Below are 26,265 nucleotides of genomic sequence, written 5' to 3'. Positions count from 1 at the left end.
TGTCCTGCCTCCAGGCCTCCTGGCCCTGGGCTGTGAGAGTGCCCTTTCACTGTGTATCATCCTGAAGCTTCCAGCCTTCTTCAGAGAGGAGCCCTGTTGCTCACCTCCCCGTGTAGAGCGGAGCGTACACTTGTGCCCTTCTGGTGGATGGGCCATCTGGTTTCCATCGACTTTCAATCTTTTCTCCTTTTGGGTTTGCTGAGAGTATCTGATTTTGGACCTTGCTTCCAGAGCTTAATTTTTTTTTAATTTGGGGAGGGGTCTTACTGAATTGTAAAAAGGATGGGAAAAAACTCACTAAAAATGACTTGACCCTGTTACATGTTTTGCCTCAGTGGCGCAGAAACCCTGGGGGCGCGATTTGTGAGCAAGGGTGCTCCTCTCTGTGCATTAGTGTTGGGGGCGCAGGTGGAGTTGGGGAGGGGCTCCCCCACGCCACTGAGCCCCTTTTCCGCACAGGCGCTGTGGCTCTGAGAGCCGTGTGCCCAGGTCCCGGGGCCGCTCCAGGTGGGGTCTGGAGGCCGACTGCGGGGCTCCTGCCCGACGGCAGAGCTGTGTGCCCTTGGCTGGCCTCTCCGCCGCCGCCTGAGTCCCCCCACCGCTGGGAGGTGTCCGCGCTGCCACACTTGTCCCCAGAGCAGGGAGGCTGCGCTCTCGAGGCTCCTTGTAGCTCCTGTCCTACCGTGCATTTCATAAGCATCAGGAGGTGTGGCGACAGCAGATTAACCAAGTAACTGAGACTGCTGTTACCAGAGCCCCTGGGGTGGATCTGGGGCTGGGGCCAGGGGGGGCCCATGTGGGGCAGGGGTTCAGACGGGGTCTCTGCGGCCCACGGGGTCCTGTGCTGAACCTGTCAGCCAGAGCCTGCGTCTGCTCCATCCCAGGCAGGGAGCCAGTTCTCCATTCTGTCCCCCAGTCGTAGTCTGGGAGCCCCTCAGGTTGGCCTTGCTGGCTCAGGAAGCTGGGTGTCCCCTGCCGGTGAAGCGATGCTGTCCTTGGCTGCGCACGCCCCTGGGTGGACACCCCAGGCCTGCCTCTGACCCCCCTCCCCCCGCAGTGGCTCACCCGGATCAAGTGGCGGCCTGAGACCAACCATGAGCTCCGTTGCAGTTCTGACCCAGGAGAGCTTTGCTGAACACCGCAGTGGACTGGTTCCGCAACAAATCAAAGGTGAGGCGCCTCCTCACTCTGCTGGTAACCGTGGGGCGTCTGCAGAGGTGTTTTGCGCCCTGTGCTGTGGGCAGGCCTGGGCCCAGCAGTGCTGTGGACTGTTTGCACTGCCCTTGTCTGCAGAGTGAGATGGCCATGGGTGGCGGACGGATCGACGGCAGATTCCAAACGTGGCCAGTGTGGCAGCCAGGGGTCTGCCCTTCGTGCTCTTTCAGCATTCTTCTCGCCCTCGTGTTGAGCTGGGCCCGGGGCGGCGGCAGAGATGGACGCCAGGCTGTCAGGAGACGCGGGCGGGACACTCGGGCCATGGGTCTCAGTGTCTCTAGTGTAGCCGCGCAAACTCCTGCCTGACAGTCTTTTCTGTCCCTTCAGAATCTGATGCGTATTTATGGCTGCAGGACAACTTGATTTGAGGGCTCCGTGTTCATTCAAAGCCCTTCATCTGGACTTAGTTTTTATAAAATTTTCAGTTGAAAGAGTAGTTTGTTCTACTCTTTGTTGTTCCTGCTGCTGCTGCTAAGTTGCTTCAGTCGTGTCTGACTCTGTGCGACCCCATAGACGGCAGCCCACCAGGCTCCCCCGTCCCTGGGATTCTCCAGGCAAGAGCACTGGAGTGGGGTGCCCTTTCCTTCTCCAATGCATGAAAGTGAAAAGTGAAAGTGAAGTCGCTCAGTCGTGTCCGACTCTTCGCGACCCCATGGACTGCAGCCCACCAGGCTCCTCCGTCCATGGGATTTTCCAGGCAAGAGTGCTGGAGTGGGGTGCCATTGCCTTCTCCGTTGTTGTTCCTAACACTCCTTAAAAGTTTTCCAGTAATGGGATTGAGTATCAGTTCTAAAGTTTAATAAAAGTAAAGATGTATTTCGTCAGTCACAGCAACTGCATTTCAAGCCGCTCGTCTCCAGGCAGTGGAGGCCAGAACCGGCCACTTGCTTGGTCCTCGGTGCCTGCAGGCTGGGTCTGCCGTGTGATCAAAGACCCTGTGGGGTCCGAATCTGCCCGGGGAGGGAGCAGGCCCTGCCGGGCTCCAGCAGCTGTTCACATGGAGCCTTTCCTGGCCCCCAGGGCAGCCTGGCCACATGGCTGGGAGTGGTGACCTCAGAGTCAGACACAGGCCTGCCTGACCCCAGAGGTCATCCCTCTGCTGTTGGCCCCTGCCGTTGCTAGACACCACCCAGCCCGGGACCTCCGGGCGTCACCCAGACAGGCACATTCCCGCTGGCGTGGAGGTGTTGGTGGGTCAGCATGTGGACAGAAGGGCCTGTGGGTGGAGCGGGTGGTGCAGGGGCCCTGATTCCGCCCCCGGGTATTCCCTGTGGATGGCGGGGGCGCAGAGACAGCTGTTCCCGCGAGAGCCCTTCCAACATCGCCTATGGCACTGGGCGCTGGCTGGAGTCTGCCTCGGGGTCCTTGCGGGCAGTCGGAGCCGCAGACTTGTTTTCTCCTGCAGGTTTAAGAGCTGGCCATGTGCCAGGTGTTGGGGGGGATGGGATTTGTTTTTAAGAATACAAGATTAGAACAGTCTTGAGGGATGAAAAATCTGTGCCAAGGCCTGCCTTCCAGGAGCTCACCCCACAGGGAGTTGTGGGGCCCAGGGTCTGAGCTGAGACTCCCGGGGAGGCTGTGCAGGGGCAGGGGTGCCCTCAGGTTCAGAGTGGCCCGGCCAGTGCACACGCTGACCTTGAGGGTGCTGAGCCTGCCAGCCTTGGGCGCCTGCCCTGTGGCTGAGTGAGGGGTCGTTGTCAGCCGCTAGTGCTGTCTCTTTTTGGCATTAAAGCGCTCCTGGTGTTTTCTCCGTCTAATACTCTTGATCTGTGTTGGCTGGTCCAGTTGCCACTTTAACTTCCGAAGAGGAGAGCGACCCTCCAACCTACAAGGATGCCTTCCCCCCACTGCCCGAGAAAGCAGCCTGCCTGGAAAATGCCCAGGAGCCTGCTGGCGCCTGGAGTAACAAGATCCGGCCCATCAAGGCTTCCGTCATCACTCAGGTAGATGCTCTATCCCACTTCACCTGCCGCTCCACGTGGGAAGCCGCAGCAGCTGAGGGGAAGCAGTTGGGTTGGTTTTGGTTTTGGCCAAGAGGCTTGCAGCTTCCTCATTCCCTGCCCAGGGTTGAACCCGGGCCTTTGGCAGTGAAAGCAGAGAAGCCTGACCGCTGGACCACCGGAGAGATCCCAAGAGGGTTCTTGAACATCAAATGAGATTGCTTTGGGTGTGAAAAGGGGCCTCTGGGTTCAGTCAGTCTCCCCCAACCCTGCGCCCAGCCCAGGACGTGGGTCAGAACACGTCCTCCTGTGGAGCCTGCGCCGTCTTCTCGTCCTACCCCAGGGTGGGCGGGGGCCCGCGCCCGCTGTCCCCGCTGCTCCCCCACTGCACACGCCCCTCCTCCATTTGGCGCCCCCCGACGTGGCCAGCCAGGCCCTCCCTGTCGCCCACGCTCCTAGCCTGCCCACCTCCCAGTTCACTGCCTCCGCTGACCTTGCCCCCGTGCTGCGTGATGTCCCCTGTCTTTATTTGTACTTGGGGTGGGGGGTTTCCACTTCACTGAGACAGCAGCCCCCCGCCCTTGGGCACTTCCTGTTGGTCTCTTGACTTTCCTCCTAGACCTTGGAGCAGTAAGGAGGGGTTACAGTGACTAAACAGACCCGTGTTCTTTACTCCGTATATTCGGTTCCTAGACACTTTTTCTGTCCCCTCTTAACCTTCCCTCTTTGACCTTTTCTGAGCAGGTGTTCCATGTACCACTGGAGGAGAGGAAATACAAGGACATGAACCAGTTTGGAGAAGGTGAACAAGCAAAAATCTGCCTTGAGATCATGCAGAGAACCGGCGCTCACCTGGAGCTGTCTCTCGCCAAAGACCAGGGCCTGTCCATCATGGTCTCAGGGAAGCTGGACGCCGTCATGAAAGCCCGGAAGGACATCGTGGCCCGACTGCAGACTCAGGTGCGCTCCCGGCAGGCCTCCCAGGACGGCGTCCGGCCTGTGCGTACGGCTCCGGCCCATCGCACTCTCCCCCGCTGGGCAGGGCTGGAGGGGCTGGGGTAGGACAGCAGCATTCGGAGCCTCCTGACTCTGCTAGTGGAAACCCAGTGGCTCACTCGGGCCCAGGACACCACCGGCTCTGCTCTGCAGGTGCAGGAGCTAACAGCTAAAGGCCCAGACGGTGGGCTGAGGACACGCATGTGTAGATGAGCCAGCTGAGCCAGTTCTGGCTCTGAGGGCCAGCAAATATGTCTGCTGCTTAAACACACACTCCCCACCCCGGGCTTGGGAGATCACCAGTGCCGTAGTCCTCAGCCATCTGATACCAGAACTTGGAATTGATTGGAGAACTATTGTCATAAAGAAGTAAATCAGCGATTGATGAGTTTTTCCCTTAACTGAGGTGAATGCAGAGAATGTGTATTACAGTGTATGGCGGAGCTTTGGGTGGGCTCAGTTAGAAATGAGGGTTCTTCCTACCTGTTGCTGAGTCTCTTGAGCTTTGGGGGAGCTGGTCTCGGTGTAGGGGTTCAGAGATGGGAGGCTGATGCATGGGGGGCTTAGTGGGGGCGCTGCGCTGTGGAACCCCGGGCTCTCACACTCAAAGCTGAAAGGCACCTTCAGGGAGTCTGTCACCTGTTCGGTGTAGGGAGTGGAAAATGTGTCTGCGTTGCTGCACGTTGTGGCTGGTGCCGGCGGCTCTGCCGGCTGGTGAGTGTTGAGGTGGGTTTTGATTGAGCATCTGAGGCGTTCCTCCCGCCCTGCTCCCTCCTGCCCCCCACTTTTACTTTACAGCAGATCCCAGACACATTCTCCTGCAAATACTTCTGTGTGGGCTCCCTTTCTTCTTGTGTTTCACTGAATATAACACGTCATTAACTCACGTCTAAAAGTCGATGGTAGTTTCCTGATGTCCCCACGTCAGCCCCGGTGGTGCGAGCGCTGCCCGCTTCATCTCAGATGCTCCTTCCCCGCTGGGTTTTTCCTCCGTGTCCAGCTGAGGCTGCCCGCATGCTCATACCTCAGCAGGCCTCCTCACCTCTTCTTCATGCTGCTGGTTTGTTTTGGGGGCCGCACAGATGTTGTTCCACTGCCCCCCGTTTTTCCTGTGCAGTGGGGGCAGATCTGGGGGCTTGGCTGCTTCCATGTGCACCCTGTATGGCGAGAAAGCACATGGGTGGTGCCTCTGTGGTGCCCCTGCCAGTCCTCAGATGGCCTGGCATCCTCTCGTCTAGTCGTTCTGCCAGCCTTGCTCGTTGCTACCCAGCTTCACGCGGCTCAGAGACCTCGGCTCCCACGTCGCTGGGACAGGACTTTGAGGTGGGGCAGGCACGGTCTGCCGTTGGTCCTCTTCCCTCGCTTTTAGGCCACCGTGGCGCTCCGGCGTCTGCACCGGTGGCCGGTGCATCTTTTTGGTGTCTTCTGGCCTGTGCATCTTTTTGGTGAACTTCTGGTGTGTTGATTAGTTGTGTTTTCTGCAGAACTTGCCTCGTCTCTGACCTGTGGGAACTCCTTCAGTGGGCACCCTGCCGCTTTCTGACGTATCTATTCATCTGAACCACTTCCTTATTTCTAACCCAGAGATGTGTGACCCGATCTTCACTGCCGCTCCCACAGGCCTGAATATCCCAGAGCCCTGGAGCTTCACAGTGGGAAGCTGCAGGAGTTCAAACTCAAGTGTCTATTTAAGATGGAAGATGTTTGGGCCTTGAGATCACTGGAGTAATTCTCTATCAAGGTTATGCTATCATCTTGATACATAGGTTGTGCTTTTATCTGGATACATAGTTAGGTTCATTTGTTTTTAGTTTATTTTCATTTTTTAAGCGTGTATGCTCAGTTGTGCCTGACTCTCTGACCTCATGGATTGTAGCCAGCCAGGCTCCTCTGTCCATGGGATTCTCCAGGCAAGAATACTGGAGTGGGCTGCTGTTTGCTACTCCAGGGGATTGCCCAACCCAAGGATTGAATTCACGCGTCCTGGGTCTTCTGCATTGGCGGGCAGATTGTTTTTTTATTTACCCATTGAGCCACCTGGGAAGCTTTCAGTTTTTTCTAAAGTACTTAAACCTGTGATTGCCAAGTCAGCACCGTATAAGGCCCCCTGGCCCTGTTCACCCTGCTGGGTGGCCATGCTGGGTCTTTGTGGGTGTGTCCTTCCGCTGAGGCAGGAGGCTGCTTCCCGGTGCAGTGGGTCCCGTGGCGCTCACAGCGGCGGGCCGTGGCTCCTGCCGCCAGACCGCTGCCGGGCCCGGGCGTGCCGGGGTGCGCGCGGGCGTGCCGGGGTGCGCGCGGGCGTGCCGGGGTGCGCGCGGGCGCGTGGGCCCGGGTGTGCTGGGGTGCGCGCGGGCGCGTGGCGCTGGGTCCCAGTCAAGCAGTGCGTGCACGTGCGGTTTGCTGTTTTGCCCACCGTGTCTCGGGGGAGCTTTCCCAGCAGTGAGAGGCCAGCCCAGAGGGTACCTTCGTCTGGAGTTTTGCTGAAGCAGCCAGACGCCCCTCTCCTCGGCGCTGTGTGCGTGTCCTCCGTTGGCCTGCCCACAGCCTTGCTGGGGCCGCCCGGTGCTCCGGCTTCGGGCGCTGAAGGAAGGCTGCGAGTGCTCTTAGTTCCCCTTTTCTCTGTGCGCGATCTGTCCTCCTCCCCCTGCTGTCAAGTTCGAGTTGTCCATCTGGCCGGGCATGCTCCGGAAGCCCTTCATCAGAAATGTATGTTACCAGCGGTGTCCTGTTTGCCGTCTGTGTTTTGATCTTGGTATGTTTTGCTGTGTGAGTTTCATTCTTATGTGGTCAAATTCATTAAGTTTTTTTTTTTTTTAGTTGTTGCTAGGAAGGTTTCCCGGAGAAGGCAATGGCACCCCACTCCAGTACTCTTGCCTGGAAAATCCCACAGATGGAGGAGCCTGGTGGGGCTGCAGTCCATGGGGTCGCGAAGAGTCGGACACGACTGAGCGACTTCACTTTCACTTTTCACTTTCGTGCATTGCAGAAGGAAATGGCAACCCACTCCAGTGCTCTTGCCTGGAGAATCCCAGGGACAGGGAAGCCTGGTGGGCTGCCGTCTGTGGGGTCGCACAGAGTCGGACGCGACTGAAGCGACTCAGCAGCGGCAGCAGGGAGGTTTCCTTTTACTTTAGGGTTGTAAGGAAGTTTATCCTTATTTTTTAGATGACTATAAAGACGTTGCTACGTTTCCCTTCCTGATCTGTGTGGAATTTGTGTGGATGAACAGCTCTCCCACAGTGGCAGGTCTCATCGCGCCCTGCGCTTCCGTGCCGCCCTGGGCCTGTCCCTGGATCTTGCGCTGGCCCGTCTCTCCGTGCACTGGTGGTGTTTACATCAGTGGCCGTGGTTGTAGACGGCAGCGTTGGGGGCAGCTACTGGGTGCTTCCAGGATGTCCTGTCCTTTCTGTCCCCTTCTGTTCTGCCCTGCGAGCATGCTCATCGGCTCTCTGCTCCAAGCGGTGGTAGACTCCCCAGGGCTGTGCCCTGACCTGGGGGGCACACATCCCGCCGCCTCTGTTCTGTGCCCGACCGCTGAGACGGGTGGTCTTCCTGTCGCGTCTTCTAACCACGTGTTGTCAGTGTGAGTTAGAGCTAATTTTTCTTCCTGTCCCAGCCAGTCAGGTGAGGTCGTGGTTCCTTCCGCCTTCCCTCGTGCGCAGTCTTGCGCCTCTTCCTGTCCAGCCTGCATCTGCTCTGCTTTCTCATGTCTCCTCTCGAGGGAAACACTGGGCAGGGGGTGGGCATGCAGGCCTTGACACACACGTCTCCCCCAAGCACAGCTTCAGGGTTGAGCGTGCGTGTGTGCTTTGTGTTAAAAATAGATATTCTTTGGTTTCTGTTTTTATGCAAATTTTTGTCACGGAAGGATTTAAATTTTATAGACTTGATTGGTTTTTCTCTTCTTAGATCTAGAAACACAATGAATTATATAAATTGATTTCCTAATATTGAGCCATTTTTAGAATAAACCTCAATTGCTCACCACCTTCTGTGCCATTTGCGAAGTGAGGATCTTGTTATTGCCTGTGATAGAGTCCAACGCTCCTTTTGCGAGTGCTGCACACTCTGCTCTGAGATGCAATCCCTGGAGGAGCAGGAAGGCTGGCTGCTCTGGGGTTTCCTGCTGCTCTAGTGTCGGGAACCCTACACCGTGCTTTTCCTTCTTTCTTTTTCACAGTCCTCTTGATTGATGACTGCTTTCGGTATAGATAGGGAAAGGGTGGCCACCTCTGTCTCCTCCCAGAGTTTCCCTTGACCTCAGAAAGCTGCTGAACTTCTGGCAGTTTGAGGATTTCGATTATTTTTGTTTTCTTTCCCCACGAGTTGTCTGTTTTAACCGGTTGTGAGAGAGAGGGAGGAAGAGTGTATAACTACATGCAGGGCTCATGTCTGACAGAAAGAGCATCCTGCTGCAGAAACAGCAGCTAACCTGGTTAGTCAGCATGTCCCTGCTCTCTGGCCACGTCCTGCCTGGCGTGTGGCACCACCGTGATGGAAACAGGCTCGGGGCTGGGCCGGGTAGAGAATCAACAGCTGAAGCTGGGAGGCCGGTTGTGTTCACACTCCCTGGGGCCCGCTGCCCAGAGGTGACACTTCAGCTGAGCCTGTTCTCAAGCAGGGCCTGAGGCCGGGGAGGCGGGAGGCGGTGGGACGGGCATCCCTACACGGGAGAGTGCCGTGGAAAAGCCGCTTTTCCGGAGCCTCCAAGTGTTTTTTTCTTTGGTCCTTTTCCTGCCGTAGGCTTCAGCAACCGTTGCCATTCCCAAAGAGCACCATCGCTTTGTAATTGGCAAAAATGGAGAGAAACTGCAAGACTTGGAGCTAAAAACTGCAACCAAGATCCAGATCCCGCGCCCGGATGACGCCAGCAATCAGATCAGGATCACGGGCACCAAGGAGGGCATCGAGAAGGCACGCCACGAGGTGCTGCTCATCTCTGCAGAGCAGGTGAGGCCGGCCTGTTCGTGTGCTGTGCGCGCACCAGTGTGGGCGAGACCCCAGCGAGCCCTCGCCAGGCGCTCACGCCTGCCCTTCCCGCCTGTGTGTGAGCAGCGCGTGTATCACGGTGTGGGCATGATCCCAGCGACCCCTAGCTGGGTGTTCACGCCTGCCCTTCCCGCCTGTGCGTGTTAGAGAGAGGACCCCCCCCCCCCCACTCCCAGGCGGGCCCTCATGTCTGCCCCTCCCACCCAGGACAAGCGTGCTGTGGAGCGGCTCGAGGTGGAGAAGGCCTTCCACCCCTTCATCGCAGGGCCTTACAACCGGCTGGTGAGCGAGATCATGCAGGAGACGGGGACACGCATCAACATCCCGCCGCCCAGCGTCAGCCGCACCGAGATCGTCTTCACGGGCGAGAAGGAGCAGCTGGCTCAGGCCGTGGCTCGCGTCAAGAAGATTTACGAGGAGAAGGTAGCCTGCCGGGCAGGGAGAGACCAGCCCCGCCCTGTCCATGGCCTTTTCGAGATGACCCGCTTCCCAGGGGTCAGCTCCGCCTGTGCTCCCCTGCCCTGCCTGCGGCGGACACCCTGCCCCCAGCTGACCGAGCCTCTGAGGGAGCAGGGAGCCTGGGACGGTGGGCTCTGGGGTCTGAAACTGGCTCCTTGCTTTGGAAAGAGGACGTGGCCTATTGGTCTCTGCCTGGTTGCTGTGGTTAGTCAGCTTGATGTAAACTCTGCAGCCACCTTCCCGAGGCGAGGACCCGGGCAGTGACAAGCAGCTCCCGGGGCTGGGCTGGCGCCACCCTCGCACAGGGCTCAGTCGCTGCACTCGGGGCCCTGTGTCCTGTCCACTGCGCTGACACCCTTGTGCACACTGCTCCTCCTCAGAAAAAGAAGACCACGACCATCGCAGTGGAGGTGAAGAAGTCCCAGCACAAGTACGTCATCGGTCCAAAGGGCAACTCCCTGCAGGAGATCCTGGAGAGAACCGGGGTCTCCGTGGAGATCCCACCCTCGGACAGCGCCTCCGAGACGGTGATACTGCGAGGCGAGCCCGAGAAGCTGGGGCAGGCACTGACTGAAGTCTACGCCAAGGTGACCTCTCGGGGGTCAGAGGACCAGGGCGGGAAGGGGGCGCTCACCCTGGCAAGCCCCCCAGCCTGGTGCGCATGGGAGCAGACTCCGCAGACTCATGGCTTTGTTTCCTGGTTCCCTAGGCCAACAGTTTCACCGTCTCCTCCGTCTCTGCTCCCTCCTGGCTCCACCGTTTCATCATCGGCAAGAAAGGGCAGAACCTGGCCAAAATCACTCAGCAGATGCCAAAGGTGAGGGGCCGGCCTCTTCCGTGCCAGGTGGGTGGGGTCGTCCCCTCTCTGGCACTCGCTTTGTCCTGGGTGCCTCTGAAGACCACTGGCGGGTTTTAGAGAGGAGCTGTTGTGTGATTGTCAGCTGGCCCACGGTCACCAGGGAGAGCACAACACATTTTTTTTCAAATGTCCATGTTCCTTTGGGAGAGTGTCTCAAGAAGCACCTCATTTAGCTGTGACAGTGTCGTGATTGTGAGTAGTTACGTCTGAGAAGCCTATGGCGCAGAGCGGGTGCTTGGGCTGTGGAGGGGGCGGAGGAGGCCCCTCCCTCCCCCAGTCCCAGTGCCCGGGGAAGCCCCGCAGTGCTCCAGTCCCAGTGCTCCGGGGGCGGCAGCAGATCTAGTGACCCTGGCAGGGACCCTGTGCGTGGTGTCTCGTTGCGGTCTTGCTCGGGCCAGGTCCCCGCGGGCCAGGGGGCGTGGGTGGGTGGCGTGAGCAGTGTGGTGTTGGGGTGCTCCTGCAGTGGTTCTGGTGACACGCAGGAGGCCTTGCTGTTGGCACAGGGTGGTTCCTGCCAAAGCCACAGTAGTCCCCACACCCCCTCCCCCAACCTGTTCTGGAGCCTGTGGGTGGGCCACGGACCCCGAGGGCAGCCTGGGCTCCGGAGGGGCTTCTGCGCCGTGCTGTCCTCACAGCTGGACGCGTGTTGGTGCGGCAGGTCCACATCGAGTTCACGGAGGGCGAGGACAGGATCACACTGGAAGGCCCCACAGAGGATGTCAGCGTGGCCCAGGAGCAGATCGAGGCCATGGTCAAGGACCTGGTAAGGGGTCCCCAGCCGCACCCCGAGCGCCGGCCGAGCAGGCACAGCCATCAAGGCCTCGGAGGGCCGGGGAGGGCCCGGAGTTCAGGACGGCCCAGGGAGAGGGCCCGCGCCCAGAAGGAGGATGCGTTGGGGGCCCTGCAGCTGAGGGAGCAGGGCAGTGGCAGCCGCTGGCCTCCAGACTTCGGTCGTGGTGGCCTGCCTATCTGTGGGGAGACCTGGGCGCGTGTCCTGGACTCAGTGTCCACAGCCTTGCTCTGTGTGCCCCTGCAGATTAACCGGATGGATTACGTGGAGATCAACATCGACCACAAGTTTCACAGACATCTCATTGGGAAGAGCGGAGCCAACAGTGAGTGGGGGGCTCCAGGTTGCCGGGGGGTCCCGTGCAGAGCCTTGGACAGGGCCCCCCGAGGCTAGCGCTGAAGGTGCCTGGGGCCGTGTCGTCACGTTGAGCCAGACCTGCAGGGCTGGGCTCTGCCCGCCAGGGCCCTCGCAGGCGCCACTTGACCACACGCCTGCTGGGCGGACAGCCTCAGCTGAGGACCGAGCCCTGAGTGGGCCAGCGGGCAGCCGCCGAGAGAGCGGTCTGCCCGCGTCCACGGGTGTTGGGCACGGTTCAAAACCCACGCCTCCCCTCAGTGTGACTGCGCGGCCCCACGGTGCTCTGCAGCCCTGAGCAGCTTGCCCCTGGCTGTGACCCCTGCTGCAGGTGGAGAGGGGGCACCCCGTGAACCTGCCCTCCTGAACTCTGCCTTGTACGGTCCTGGCTTGCTCAGAGTCCGCAGGGGCGAGTCGCTGCTGCCCGGCCCACACACTCACCTTCACAGAAGGTGGGAGCAGGTCCTGACGCTGACTCCTGGTTTCTGTTCCCGGAAGGACAGGCCACTACGGTGTCTGCCCTGCTTTCTCCTGGTTCACTTGCTCATCTTGATTTTATTTCATGTAAACTCTGCTGCTTGTCTGCTGTGTCCTTGGTTCTTGTCCTGCGAGGACCAGCCTAGAGCAGCCCCGCCCCACAGAGACCGCCCCGAGCGGGCAGCTCCCGGGGGTGTCTGCGTGTGCACAGCCCCTGCTTGGCGCCCCTTTGAGGAGCTTGGTTTCCCTTGACTATCCAGCGTGCAGAACGCTGACCCCGTTTCCTGGTGGGCGAGCTTGGGCCTCTGTTGACGGGGTGACAGGAGGGCTGAACAATCACTGGTTTTGCAGACAGTGAGGGCTGAAGTCTGTCTAGACAGCGTGGCCCCCATGTGGCTCCATGGGGATCAATGAGGGTGCTCTTATCTTCAGGTACTGTGGACTCCTCTGGGTTTCATGGCTTGTTTTTTACTGTGTCTTTTTGAGAGTAATTTTTTCTAAGCTGTGGAGTATGAGCTGCCACAGTGGTCTCTGTCCACATTAGCGACGCCCCAGCCACGCCCAGCCCAGCATGCTTGGGTGCTGGGCGGCCCTCGCCCTGGGCGTGGAACGCTCTCAGGGAGGCAGCAGTGTGTGGTCCCTCTGGGTGGTGGCCAGTCAGGGCTCCTCGTGGGGCGCGGGAAGGCCTCCCGCCCTTGTGCCTGTGGATAGTGGCTTGGGTCGGGGCAGGGTGGCTCTGCGCCCAGTGGTGTCTGCCGTGTCCCCAGTAAACAGGATCAAGGACCAGTGCAAGGTGTCCGTGCGCATCCCTCCCGACAGCGAGAAGAGCAGCCTGATCCGCATCGAGGGCGACCCGCAGGGCGTGCGGCAGGCCAAGCGGGAGCTGCTGGAGCTCGCCTCCCGCATGGTAAGCCCGGCCAGCCCGCGCTGCGCCCCTGCGGCAGGTCCGTGGCCTTCCCTGATGCAGCGCCCAGCGGCAGGGGCGTGCTGGCACCCCACTGGTTCCCACGTGCAGCTGCTGTTGAGGCTCACGGCCTGCGTTGTCTGCACAGCGGGCAGTGGGGAATGTCTCTCCCCTCCCCCAGACCAAGCTGCAGCCTCCACGCAGGAGCAGACAGGTGTCTCCCTGCTCTACATGTCTGATCCGGAACCCCGGTGTTGTGGACAGGGGCTGCTTGGCTGGTGGCGTGTCCCCACGTCCCAGCTCTGCTCGCTCCTCTGTGCAGTGTTTCCCCTGACGGGGGAGCCAGCCCCTAGAGGAGGCTGTGGGCCGCGGGGCTTGCAGCCTCTCCCATGCTTGTCCACGCAGGGGAACGTCTGAGCCACTCTCTGCAGGAGGCCCGGCTCCCAACCGCAGGCAGATGCGCTGGCTGAGTGCTGCGGGCTCGCTGCTGGGTAGAGGGCCCCGCTCAGCTTTGTGCTGTGCCTGGCTCCCGCAAGAGCGTGCGCTGCAGCCGCTGGTGGAGACCATGGGGGCCCTGTGGGGCGCTCTGCCCGGAGCGACACCCGGGGCTGCACCTGGGCCCCTCAGTGTGCTCTCTCGTGTGTTTAGGAGAACGAGCGTACCAAGGACCTAATCATCGAGCAGAGATTTCATCGCACAATCATCGGGCAGAAGGGTGAACGGATCCGTGAAATTCGGGACAAATTCCCGGAGGTAAAGTGTCCCCAGCGGCGCCCTTCACCGCCGTCTAATCGGCAGTTGGAAAAGGGGCTCCGTATTGTGGGGTCCAGTCCTTGCTGATTATCGAACTTGACCTCCCGATCATTTGTTCTAGGTTATCATCAACTTTCCAGACCCAGCACAAAAAAGCGATATTGTTCAACTCAGAGGGCCCAAGAACGAGGTGGAGAAATGCACAAAATACATGCAGAAGATGGTGGCAGACCTGGTAAGGGGCACTTCCATCTTTTGTCGGAACAGCGTCTCGGGTGGTGTGGGGCCGGGGGTCCCCCGCACCCGCTTCAGGGAGCACGCTTGGGTGCTGGGGCGGCCCGCCCTCAGCGTTCAGACCGGCAGAAAGGGTTGTGACCTCCGTGTCCGGTGGGGGTCAGTGGGGGACCACCTTGCCGTTCAGGTTACTTTGTTTCCTGGGGGGTCCTCAGATACCCGGTAAGCAGAGGGGTCTGCTTAGTTGCATGAGGCATCGTTTACTGATTGGTCGTTTTTCTGAAAACTTGGATCATGAGGAAGTGGTTTGGAAAGTGCTGAGGGGGCGGGCGGCCAGTGCCCGGGGGCTCCCGGCGGTTTTCTGGGGCTCAGCTTGACCCCCTCAGGAGGCGCTGCCGGGTGGCGGGAAGTCCCGCGACCCTCCTTCGTGTGTGCCGTGCTCACACCTGGGCTTGAGTTGTGGCCTCTGGGCCTGTCCAGGCTGTGAGCCGTGGGTGTGAGGGCACCTTCCCCGGGCGTGGGGGCCTCTGACCAGGCCCTGCAGCAGCCGGACAGGCACACTGGTTAGTCAGTCAGCTGTGGGCTCAGTTGCCTCCTGGCAGACCTTGGGGTCGGACAGGGAGGGGAGTGGGCCCTGGCCTGTCCGCGTCACAGGAGCCCATCGTCTGGCCTTCGGGCCTGGGAGGGTCGCTTCACTCGACCTATTGTGCCATCCTTGGTTTTTAAGGTGGAAAACAGCTACTCGATTTCTGTTCCGATCTTCAAGCAATTCCACAAGAACATCATCGGGAAGGGAGGCGCAAACATTAAAAAGGTGACCGCCGGCGCATCTGCCCGCGCCTCACCTCTGCCCGCCCTGCCCCGAGCCCTGCCCTGAGCTGGCCTAGGTTTTAATGCGGGACCAGGGGGGAGGTGGCATCGCTCCTCACAGGCCTCTCTCCTTGCAGATTCGGGAAGAAAGCAACACCAAAATCGACCTTCCAGCAGAGAACAGCAACTCGGAGACCATCGTCATCACTGGCAAGCGGGCCAACTGTGAGGCTGCCCGCAGCCGCATCCTGTCCATCCAGAAGGACCTGGTAAGGGGCGGGCGTGGGCGGGCCAGCAGCCTGCCGCCTGTCCCCGGCACCGGGAAGCCCACACTTTCTTTCTCTTTGGGGGTTTTTTGAGAGAGTGAGAGGCAAGAAAAGGCCGGTGTAGAGAGTGCAGTTTGAGTTTTACTGTGTGTCTGCTCCTAGGGGTCCCCGCCACAGCACCCTTGGGGGTCCAGTGCGTGCACTGTCCTTCTGCACACACCCCTGCCCCTGCGCCCTGTTCTTTTGGCGACGCCCTGCCACGTGCTGGGAGCTGCTGCTGTCTGCCGTCTGTGTCATTTCCTTCGGCCCCCTTTCGACTGGTGTTTCGTGGCTCCAGCCCCCACTTTGGGCCTGTGGCTGGGGTTTCGTGGCTCCACCCCCCACTTCGGGCCTGTGGCTGGGGTTTCGTGGCTCTGTTTCCCTCTTTGGGCCTGTCTGTTTTCCTGTGTGATGTCAGTGGTTGCTCCAGGGTTTGGGGCGTCTTCGGCTGACTCAGTGCTGCTTGGAATGCAGGGTGAGGGCCTGAGAACGGTGGGCACACCACCGCTGTGCTGTCCGCACGCTGTAAGCCCACACGCTTCCTTACCTTTTGTGTTTAAATGTCCAGTTATCTTTTAGAAGGGTCGAATAATACGAAACGTCCGGACGCACGTACTTGGCACGTAGACGTACCTCCGGCTCCAGCCGCCCACCACTTCCCTCTCGAGCCCACGCGGCCCCTGAGCCTCCGCTGGCCCCACGGTCAGCCTTCCCAGAACGTCACACAGTTGGGATGCCGTGTGGCCGTTTCCAGTTGACCTCTCTCACTTGGTGATAGGAAGGCTGTGTGGTGTGACAGCGCGCGTTTCTGTAAGAAGCGCCTTCTGCGGTGGCGGCACCTCCTGGCGCCCCCGGCAGCCTCCACGCCTCAGGCCAGGGGCGGCGTCCTGTCCCGTGCCTGCGTGTGTCCCGTGTGGCTCATAAGACAGCTAGCGTCGCCCTGCCGTTTCTGCTCTGCTGGCTTGTCTGACGATGATCCCAGTCTCTAGCAAGTTCTCATGTGTCCTGGTGTCATTTCATTCGTGTTTCTTTGCTTGGAGTTTCTCAGACTTCTTGGATATGTGAGTTTAGAGTTGTCCTGAAATGCGGAAGGATTTGGGGACCTCCCTGGTGGTGCTAAGACTGCACTGCAAGTACAAAGGGAGCCGGGCCAGTCCCTGGTTGGGGCATGTAGATAAGACCCCACATGCCGTGCAGGATGGCCAAGAAAGAAAACCCGACCAGAGAAACCAACAGTCAGTAGGATTTATGTCACTTTGCACGTGTCGTCCTCCCCTCTGCAAGTTCAGCTTCGACCCTTTGTTTTATGCCTGACACCATCAGCCTTGCCTTTGGCTTCTGGACCACGTGCAGCGTCGTGGAAATAGCTGTTCAGTGTCCTGGGCCACTGGCTCTGTCTCATTTCGGGCTGTTCTCCATTGTTCATCCCCGTGATGGCTCGTTTTTTCTCATTTCTTTTCATGCCCAGTTTTTCTGTTTGTTTTTATGGGATGCCAGATATTACGAAGTTTACTTTGGTGTATAATAGGTGTTTTCTGCGTTCCTGTGACGCGTCTTCAGGCTTTGTTATTTCACAGCACTTTGCTCCTTTCGGGTTTGGTGTTTAGACTTGTCAGGTGGGGTCACAGTGCCGAGTCGAGAGCCAGTGGCTTCCCCAGCGCAGCCAGGCTCCCTGCACATCCCGCCGTGAGCCTGTAGTGCTCCGGCTGCCCACCCCCTGCGCATCCCACCGTGAGCCTGCAGGGCCCCCTGGACAGTCGGCGTTGCGTCCTTGGTGTGGGACTTGCCCGGGAGCAGGGCCAGGTGCGGGCTGCTGGCTCTGCCTCCAGCATCTCACCATGTGCCCGGAGGAGGAGAGCGCAGTCCCGCCTTGACTCGGGGCAGGGTCCTGGCTTACAGGGCGCTCGGGCAGGCCGGCCCTGGGGCTCTGTGATGGGCCTGCCCTTCTGGCCTCACAGGCTCCCTCGTGTTGCATGTGACTCCAGGCCAACATCGCCGAGGTGGAGGTGTCCATCCCCGCACGACTGCACAACTCGCTCATCGGCACCAAGGGCCGCCTCATCCGCTCCATCATGGAGGAGTGCGGCGGGGTCCACATCCACTTCCCCGTGGAGGGTTCGGGCAGCGACACCGTGGTCATCAGGGGCCCATCCTCGGACGTGGAGAAGGCCCGGAAGCAGCTGCTGCACCTGGCAGAGGAGAAGGTGAGCGCCGAGCGTGGCGGTCTGCCCTCGCGTCCCGCTGGGGGCCTGCACAGCCTGTCTCTGCGGCAGGTGGGAGCACATCTGTGCACACGCGCGTGTCTCCTGAAGGGCCTCTCCAGGCTGGAGGCCTGCATGTTCAGTGGAGAAAACTTGCTGTTGGGCTCGTTATTTGGGGCTTTTCCCTCCTGAGTATGATTTGCGTACAGGAAGTCTCCGCGTGTAGTTCTGGGTTAATGGCCCACGTTCGTGGGACCCCCACTCAGAAATGTCCTTCGCCAGGCACCGCCTCTCGGCCTCCGCTGACCCGGGCGCGCTGCCCCTCTGTCTCAGCACCCCTGCGGCTGTTTCTGGCCTCCGCTGTCTCAGCAGCACGCCAGGGGGTGACTGCCGCAAGGTAGCTCAGGGCCCTCAGCGTTGTGCTTGTTGAAACTGCCCCGGCTCCTCCGGGCTCTCTGCCTTCCCGTGTGCGTTGGAACCAGGCTGTCAGTGTCTTGGGCAAGTCTGTCTTGGATCCCGACTGGAGCTGTGTTGAGTCTGAAGATCAGATCCCAGAGGACTGCCACCCCGACAGTTTGGGTCCTCCAGGGTTTACACTGCTTGATTTTTCACTGGTGCTGTGTCATTCTTAGCATGAAAATCTTGTTCATTGTGTTTGGCTTGTCTTTTTTGACTTTTAGTGGAATTATAAATGGTGCTGTTTTACGCGTTTCCGTTCGTGGCGCTTATAGGCGTAGACTGGAGTTCTGCGTCCGGGCCGTGCTTCTGGCCTGCAGCCCGCTTGTTAGTGCCAGCGCCTTTCCTGGTGGACTCGGACGCGTGTTCTCTGTGAAGCACACCGTCTGTGGGTGGCGGTTGCAGTCCTCCTTGCTGATACGCGCCTGCGTGTCTCCTTTCCTGGTGGACTCTGACGCGTGTTCTCTGTGAAGCACACCGTCTGTGGGTGGCGGTTGCAGTCCTCCTTGCTGATACGCGCCTGCCTGTCTCCTTTCCTGGTGGACTCTGACGCGTGTTCTCTGTGAAGCACACCGTCTGTGGGTGGCGGTTGCAGTCCTCCTTGCTGATACGCGCCTGCGTGTCTCCTTTCCTGGTGGACTCTGACGCGTGTTCTCTGTGAAGCACACCGTCTGTGGGTGGCGGTTGCAGTCCTCCTTGCTGATACGCGCCTGCGTGTCTCCTTTCCTGGTGGACTCTGACGCGTGTTCTCTGTGAAGCACACCGTCTGTGGGTGGCGGTTGCAGTCCTCCTTGCTGATACGCGCCTGCGTGTCTCCTTTGATGGTGCTGCTTGTGCCCGTGTGCTGTTGGGCAGCGTGGCGAGCAGACAGCCTGGCTGGCTGGCCGCGCCGTGAGGCGGGCTGGGTCTTTGGCAGCTCTTCCAGCTGAGGAAGTCCCTTCTGTGCTTGGTTTGCAGAGAGTCTTTATCAGGAATAGGTGTGGGATCTGTTGAGATGCTTGCCTGGTTTTTCTTTCTCTGGTATAAATACAAGCTGGTTTAGTGTCTGACCACCCTGGAGTTTCTAGGGTGGGCCTGCTTGGGGATGATGCACCCTTTTATCATGTTGCAGGGATGGGCTCCCTGACTCTTAGATTTTTTTAAATGCTGCTGTTTAAGTGTCTGAAAAGTTGAAGATTTTCAGTGGTGTTTTGTGAAACCAGCACTTACAGATAACAATTCAGTTATTTGCTGTTCAGCTTGGGGGCTGGTTTCACGACAAGAAAAAGGAAAGAGTGCCCACTGTGGGCTTGTCTGCCTGGGGGAGTGTCCTCTTGAGTTCTGCAGACCCCCTGCCAGAGGATCGCTCAGCAAGGTCACTGGTCCGGGACTTCTCCTGGGCTCTGGTTCCATGGTCAGATACGGCCTTGGTTGGCTTGGCTGTCTCTGAGCTGGGTGCATGGGTCACCTGGAGCCCTGGGAGTGAGCACTGGACGAGGCGCTGTCGGCTGGGGTCAGGCGGTGTGGGGCTGCCCAGGCCTGGAGATGTTCTGGGCAGGCTGTGGGCTTCCTGCTATGCGGGTGCAGCCCTCCCCGCAACGTCCCCTTGCAGAGGGAGGTGGGAACAGCTTTCAGAGGCGCAGGCTGCTGTTGGGGGCAGGACTGGGGTTCTCGTTCGTGCAGGGAAGGGAAGGCACATGCTGCCTGGTCTGGGTGTCCGCGGTGAGACCTGAGCAGCCCCGTTTGGAAGGTCGTTGGTGGCAGTGTGAGGAGAACTCCCCCACCCTGCTGTCCCTGGGGCCGCATAGGCGGCACCAGGCCAACGAAGCTGGATTGGTTTGTGCAGCAAACCAAAAGCTTCACAGTTGACATCCGCGCCAAGCCCGAGTACCACAAGTTCCTCATCGGCAAAGGGGGCGGGAAGATCCGCAAGGTGCGGGACAGCACCGGGGCGCGCATTGTCTTCCCGGCGGCCGAGGACCGCGAGCAGGACCTGATCACCATCATCGGGAAGGAGGATGCTGTCAGGGAGGCCCAGCGGGAGCTGGAGGCCCTCATCCAGAACCTGGTGAGCTGGGCGGGCGGGGCTGGGCCGGGAGGTGGGCGGCAGGCGGGCGGGGGCTCATGCCGCACCCTTCCCAACGCCCCAGGACAACGTGGTTGAAGACTGCATGCTGGTGGACCCCAAGCACCACCGCCACTTCGTCATCCGGAGAGGCCAGGTGCTGCGGGAGATCGCCGAGGAGTACGGCGGGGTGATGGTCAGCTTCCCGCGCTCCGGCACGCAGAGCGACAAGGTCACCCTCAAGGGCGCCAAGGACTGCGTGGAGGCGGCCAAGAAGCGCATCCAGGAGATCATCGAGGACCTGGTGGGCCCCCAGCGTGGCGGGCTCAGGCCCTGACGGGCGGTTGCTCCCTGCCCTCACAGGCCCAGCCCCTGCCTGCCCCCTCCTGGGTGGGGAGTCAGACCCAGGGAAAAGGCGCAGCAGGGCAGACAGAGCCCAGCCTCTGAGGGCCCCTGGCTGTGCGGCGGGGCGGGGGCCTCCCTGTGGCCCTACCCCGGGCCACTGCGACCAGTGGCCTTGGGGGAGGGAGGCAGAAGTGGTGTGGCCGTGAACTTGGCCCTGAGCAACTGACCTTGGCTTTACTTCTCTTTTTTGCTCTGTCTCCTCCCAGGAAGCCCAGGTGACCATAGAATGCACCATACCCCAGAAATTCCATCGATCAGTCATGGGCCCTAAAGGTTCCAAGATCCAGCAGATCACCCGGGACTATAACGTTCAAATTAAATTCCCAGACAGAGAAGAGAATCCAGGTGGGTCCTGGCTGGGGGAGGCGGGGCCTGTCGGCTGTCCGGGGGCTTCCAGAGGCTCAGGGTCGCTCTGGCCTGTCGGAGCAGGCGGTGTTGTGGTTGCAGGGAGATGAAGGGCCCTTCGGACGTCCTCAGGGTTCCCAGCGGCTAGTGACCTGGCCCGGGAGAGCCTCCCGCGCGGGAGGAGGTGAATCTCCTGTGTTCCTCAGAAGAGCTTGGGCTACAAGTTCAACCATATCTGTTGCGTTTACGTTTTCCACTCGAATGTTCACTAATTTTGAAACAATCTCACGTTAAAGAAGAGCTGCACAGGAAGGTGTAGAGATGAGTCTGCGCTCACCACCTGGCTTACACGCGGCACGCTTTTTCTGAGTCGTCTGTGTGTCGGCTTCAGGCCCACCCCTCACCCACGCGGCTTCCTCGCGAGGACGAGGACTCGAGGGGCGTCGGGGAGCCTGGCTCGTGCGACCCGTGCGCTCAGAGCCGTGTGCCCCTGTGTCCTCTCGCGGGCTCCGCCCGCCCGGTCGCTGCTGCCTTGGGCGGCTGCGTCTGTGTTCCTGTCTCCTGGACGCTGTCTTGCTCCACGAGTGTCCTTTGGTTGTTTGGTCACGTCTGGTTCCCATGTGGAACCCCTGGACCCCGCCAGCCGCTGTCAGCCCCAGCGTGCTTGCACTGTGCGTGCTGTCCTCCTGACGTGAGGGGCAGGCGTTACCGCGTCCCCATTCGGTCCTGTTCTCAAGCCACCTCCGCCCGGCGGTGGTCTCCTCCCTTCTCAGCGGGCCCTGCTCCGCCTCCCCCTGCAGCCCCTGAGGCAGGTGTGGAGGCCCGGCTCCCCACCCCATCCCGTCCTCCCGAGGCACCTTGGGGGTGCTGGGCCCTGGGCGTGCGCGGCCTGAGCTGCTCCTCCATGTCCCTAGGGCACAGCGTGGAGCCTGCTGTCCACGAGAACGGCGAGGACGCCGCAGAGGGGAGAGAGGGCAAGGAGGCTGAGCCTGGCTCCCCCAGAAGGTGCGACATCATCGTCATTTCCGGCCGAAAGGAGAAGTGCGAGGCGGCCAAGGAAGCCCTGGAGGTGGGCTTGGACCCCACTCAGCCCCGCCCCTGGCCCTTAGCAGGGAGCTGGCGCAGATCTGAGACCTGAGCACCTGGGCTCTCGTTAGGGGCGGAGCTGCTGGCCTGGGGCCACAGACAAGCAGAGCTGGTGGGGCTCGGGCACCGCCCTGCCCCCGGTCCCCTCCCCTGGCCCCTCCCCGCAGTGTGCAGGGTCCCGAGGGGCAGCACTCAGTGAGCCCCAGCGCCGTGGACGGGATTGAGGGTCCTGTCGTGATGCGAGGACAAGCGGGAAACAGATGGGTTCCCAGGGCGGGCAGGCTGCAGAGATGACAGGGGTCTTAAGCGCTGCACCAGGAGGGGGCCGTGGTCCCGGGCGGAGTCCCGTCGCTCTGACCTTCTCTAGGGTCTCTGAGGCCAGGATCAGGGTGCGCCTCTGTGTGGCCCCAGCCCCTCTGTGGGCTCCCAGACCCCGAGGCCCTGGGCTTGCACAGCTCTGCTTCTCCTAGGGGCTGCTGCACCCCCCACCCTTTCCCGTGTCCCTTCACATGGAGAGTGGCGCTCTGCCCAGCTGGGGCAGCATGGAAGGTTCTAGAGAGCATCTCATTCCCACAGGGCTCTTCCCCTGTGCCCCTGGGAGGCCTGCTGCTGAGCCCATGAGCTCCCCACCCCCACCCTCAGGCCTGACCCCAGCCCTGTCCTGCAGGCGCTGGTTCCGGTCACCATTGAAGTGGAGGTGCCCTTTGACCTTCACCGCTACATCATTGGCCAGAAGGGAAGTGGGATACGCAAGATGATGGACGAGTTTGAGGTAAAGCTGCTCTGCAGGTTGTCTCCCCGGAGGCCGAGTGCTGGGAGGGGGTGCCGTGCTCCTGCCTGATCCCCGAGCTGAGCTCTTCCCCCCACCCTCCCCATCCCGAGGCTGAGCTGTGTCCCCAGGGACGCCCTCTGCAGCAGGCCTGCCCCCGTCTCCACGCAGGTGAACATTCACGTCCCGGCGCCTGAGCTGCAGTCTGACATCATCGCCATCACGGGCCTGGCTGCACACCTGGACCGGGCCAAGGCGGGGCTGCTGGAGCGGGTCAAGGAGCTGCAGGCCGAGCAGGAGGACCGGGTGAGGGCCGGGCGTCCCGGGGCCGAGCCCCTCGCACCCAGGCCGGCCCTCAGCCGGGCTTCGGGCGGCCGAGACAGTGCTGGCTGACCCTGCGTCGCAGCCCAGGGTCCTGCGGGCCGGGAGCTCCCACTGAGGGTGGTGACGGGGGCCTGGCCCTCTTTTACGAAGACAGCAGCAGTTGGACTTCGTGTCGTTAGCTGTGTGTTAAATAAATATGAAGACCTTTGCCAGCCTTCCAGGGAGGGTTCAGCTGGGGAGGCCCGGGTGCCAGGAGAGGTCCCAGCGTGTGCCCGTGGTCCCGGCAGCCCTGCCAGCACCCGGGGTGCCGTCTCCTTGCTGACGGGGACGCGAGAAGCCCCTGTGCCTCTCGAGCTGGCGTGACGCCAGGCGGGTCCTGTGCAGCCCGAAGCCCCTTGCGGATACTGTGCGGGTGACAGGAGCTCACACACCTCAGGTCGGCCTCGGACGCGGTGCCGGCCTTGGGGTCCCCTCTGCCCAGAGCGCAGCCTGAACTTCTGGCTGTGGACGTCCTTGTGCACTTTAGTTCCCTTCTGTGGGTCCGCTCTTCTTGTTTGGTTTGGGGATTTGGGGCCTGCTCGCGTCCCACCACCCTGAAAGCCCAGCTTGCACACTCACTGCGTCTCAAACTCAGGAGGTGGAGCCGGGCGGGCGCTGTGCCCGGTCCGCCTGAAGGCCTGTGCTCGCGGTAGCAGCGTCCTCGGGCCTTTGGTTCGGTTGCTGGGGGGCGGGCCACAGAGCTCAGCTGCAAAGCCAAGCCTTGTTCTTGGTGCAGAGTGATGCGATGCCCGCGGGCAGAGGATGGAGGGGCGACGACGGTGAGGGCCGGGGTGGAAGTGCTCCTGCCTCACTGAGCCTTGTCTCGTCGGCAGGCTTTACGGAGCTTTAAGCTGAGTGTCACTGTGGACCCCAAATACCACCCCAAGATCATCGGGAGGAAGGGGGCGGTGATCACCCAGATCCGCCTGGAGCATGACGTGAACATCCAGTTTCCTGATAAGGACGATGGGAGCCAGGTAGGGGGCCGGGGGCCTGCCCTGCTGTGGCCTGGCGGCGTCTCTCTCCCGGGCAGCTCTCAGTTCCTGCTCCTGTCTAGCGCCCAGATGTTCATCGTCGTGCTCGGGTCCTTGGCACTGTGGCGTGTCCTTCTCCGGGTCATAGTATTTTTTCCTGTTCTGAGGGGCATGGCCTTAAGTTGGAGTTTCTTGTCTCCTCCTTTCTGCTTTGAGTCCTCCCTTTCTCTGCTGGTGTTTTCGGGTCTGGCGTCTCACGTTGGCTGAGGGTGGGGTGCCAGCCGCAGCGTCTGCACCTACTCTCCAGGCCTCAGTCTCCAGTGGAGGGCCTTCCCTACACCCTGGCCGTCCGGCGTCTGCTCGTCTGTGCCCGCGCCCTCAGCCCGTGGTGGCGACTGTCCTTGTCGGGGGAGGCGGGGGTGCTGCCACCCTGCCCGGCCGCCGGTCTCCCCTTCAGGTGCAGCCCGCCGTGAGCACCTGCTCCTCGTGGCACCCTCGTGGTGCATGCCCCTGGTGCTCGCGGTCAGGTGTCCCTGGGGTGCCCTCTTCTGACCAGATCCTCTCTCAGCCCCAGGACCAAATCACCATCACAGGCTACGAGAAGAACACAGAGGCTGCCCGGGACGCCATCCTGAAGATCGTGGGTGAGCTTGAACAGATGGTTTCTGAGGACGTCCCGCTAGACCACCGCGTTCACGCCCGCATCATCGGTGCCCGTGGCAAAGCCATCCGCAAAATCATGGATGAGTTCAAGGTGAGTCCCTAAGCTGAGCCTGGAGTGCGGCTCATCCTCAGAGCAGGCCGGGAGATGGGCCGCACACCCCCAAACCGTCGGAGACCCAAGGCTCAGGTGGTGAGGTGCTGTGGGGTCACAGCGGGGACAGCTGGCACTTGTGGGCAGTGAGCGGCGGGCTCTGTGTCCGGAGGAGCGTGAACTCTGAATGGCAGGCGCCCCCGGAGCGGGGGGCCCTCCACTAGAAGGGGGCCGTGCGCTCACGCACGGCGGGGCCTCGCCCACCCTGGCTGTGTGCACTCCTTCCAGGTGGACATCCGCTTCCCACAGAGTGGGGCGCCCGACCCCAACTGCGTGACCGTGACGGGGCTCCCAGAGAACGTGGAGGAAGCCATCGACCACATCCTCAACCTGGAGGAGGAATACGTGAGTCTTGCGGGGGCGGCTGGCCCTGACGGCCCGGGGTGATGGGCCCCCGGGCCGGGACGGGCTCCCCTGCCGCAAACTGATGCCGCCTGTGCCCCCAGCTGGCCGACGTGGTGGACAGCGAGGCACTGCAGCTGTACCTGAAGCCCCCAGCCCACGAGGAGTCCAAGGCGCCGTCCAAGGGCTTTGTCGTTCGCGACGCCCCCTGGACCGCCAGCAGCAGCGAGAAGGTGAGGCCTTGGCCCCGGCGTCCCGCGCTTGTGCTGTCCCGGGCGCTGCTGTGGGGCGGCTGTCCCTGAAGCCGTGTGCTCCCCGACAGGCTCCCGACATGAGCAGCTCCGAGGAGTTCCCCAGCTTCGGGGCTCAGGTGGCCCCCAAGACCCTGCCTTGGGGCCCCAAGCGATAATGACCAAGGAGCAGCACCTGCCCCGCGAGGGTCCATCTCACTCTGACCCAGCGGCTGGACCCTGCGTATGTGTCGATCCCGCCCGCCCTGAGGTCTCACAGCGAAGCCAGCAGCCCCGGCCCGGCCCTGCGCTCGGCACCTCGTGAACACTAAGGAGGCCGTGGTTCGGAGTCACCCCGCTCAGCGGCCAAGCTCCCGCCCGCCGGGAGAGCCCGCAGCTGCGGCCGCACCTGCTTCCTGTCATGACCTCAGGAAATAAATTTCCTTGACTTTATAAAAGCCAAACGTTTGCCCTCGTCCTTTCCCACCTCTCTCTCCCCTGCCTGCTGCAGACGTCCTCCGCGAGGACCACCCGCCTCTTCCAGCTGCTGGAAAGCCCGCTGACCCAGACCCCGGGGTCGAGGGGAGGCCCCGTGTGCACACTGGGTGTCACTGGCCCAAGCGAGAGCCCGGGGCCGCCCGAGGACCAGGAGGCCGGTGGGGGCGTCTCTCAGACGGCCTGGCCTCCACGTCGGGCCTCCACCCCAGACCGCCCAGCCCCACAGGCAGAGCCGAGGCCGCAGGGCAGGGCTCTGAGGAACGCAGGCGGGGGTGAGGGAGCTGGGACCCCCACCCCTCCACTGAGGCCCCCCACCCTGCAGCAGGCCTGTTTGCTCTTCTGCACCACCTTCAGCTTCCCGCGCCCACCAGCCCCCGGCTCCACCACCCTCCCCGCCCCCGGCCCCCCAGTCCACTGGGTTCCAGGCCTCGCCCTCCCTGACCCCTGCAGTCCAGAGTGGGGAGTGCGCAGGCCACCCCCCAGACGTCCTCAGACGCATGTACAAGAGGTAAGCGGCTGGCCCTGGGGTGCAGAGGACGTCCTAGCCGGCGGAGGACCGGATCCTTCTCAGGAGTCTGGTGGGCTGGTCCAGGCGGCGGCCCCAGGTCTCTGCAGGGCAGGCTGCTTGGTGAAGGGGAAGGTGGGGCCCTGGG

General features: G+C 61.3%; 1 protein-coding gene across 2 annotated transcripts in view; it reads left to right on the top strand.

Annotated features, from left to right (window-relative positions):
• HDLBP (high density lipoprotein binding protein) overlaps positions 1-25,578 on the top strand; it is a 58,999-nt gene extending 33,421 nt beyond the window's left edge. For both annotated transcript variants that reach the window (XM_027538176.1, XM_027538177.1), the window contains exons 3-28: positions 1,058-1,170; positions 3,001-3,158; positions 3,900-4,115; positions 8,895-9,101; positions 9,348-9,563; positions 9,980-10,186; positions 10,309-10,416; positions 11,117-11,221; positions 11,495-11,573; positions 12,847-12,986; positions 13,632-13,736; positions 13,858-13,971; positions 14,698-14,784; positions 14,918-15,049; positions 17,071-17,289; positions 19,568-19,789; positions 19,872-20,090; positions 20,398-20,536; positions 21,451-21,605; positions 22,290-22,394; positions 22,563-22,697; positions 23,588-23,731; positions 24,297-24,482; positions 24,771-24,887; positions 24,989-25,117; positions 25,207-25,578. In XM_027538176.1, the coding sequence (XP_027393977.1) occupies positions 1,095-1,170; positions 3,001-3,158; positions 3,900-4,115; positions 8,895-9,101; positions 9,348-9,563; positions 9,980-10,186; positions 10,309-10,416; positions 11,117-11,221; positions 11,495-11,573; positions 12,847-12,986; positions 13,632-13,736; positions 13,858-13,971; positions 14,698-14,784; positions 14,918-15,049; positions 17,071-17,289; positions 19,568-19,789; positions 19,872-20,090; positions 20,398-20,536; positions 21,451-21,605; positions 22,290-22,394; positions 22,563-22,697; positions 23,588-23,731; positions 24,297-24,482; positions 24,771-24,887; positions 24,989-25,117; positions 25,207-25,293 (3,807 nt within the window). In that variant the 5' untranslated portion in view covers positions 1,058-1,094 and the 3' untranslated portion in view covers positions 25,294-25,578. The remainder of the gene's footprint in view (positions 1-1,057; positions 1,171-3,000; positions 3,159-3,899; positions 4,116-8,894; positions 9,102-9,347; positions 9,564-9,979; positions 10,187-10,308; positions 10,417-11,116; positions 11,222-11,494; positions 11,574-12,846; positions 12,987-13,631; positions 13,737-13,857; positions 13,972-14,697; positions 14,785-14,917; positions 15,050-17,070; positions 17,290-19,567; positions 19,790-19,871; positions 20,091-20,397; positions 20,537-21,450; positions 21,606-22,289; positions 22,395-22,562; positions 22,698-23,587; positions 23,732-24,296; positions 24,483-24,770; positions 24,888-24,988; positions 25,118-25,206) is intronic.
• The last annotated feature ends 687 nt before the right edge of the window (positions 25,579-26,265 follow it).

The sequence above is a fragment of the Bos indicus x Bos taurus genome, chromosome 3 (assembly GCF_003369695.1).
Source record: "Bos indicus x Bos taurus breed Angus x Brahman F1 hybrid chromosome 3, Bos_hybrid_MaternalHap_v2.0, whole genome shotgun sequence".
NCBI lineage: Eukaryota > Metazoa > Chordata > Mammalia > Artiodactyla > Bovidae > Bos > Bos indicus x Bos taurus.
The sequence above is the reverse complement of the archived record's forward strand: the minus strand, read 5'-3'. Positions and strand labels throughout refer to the sequence as shown.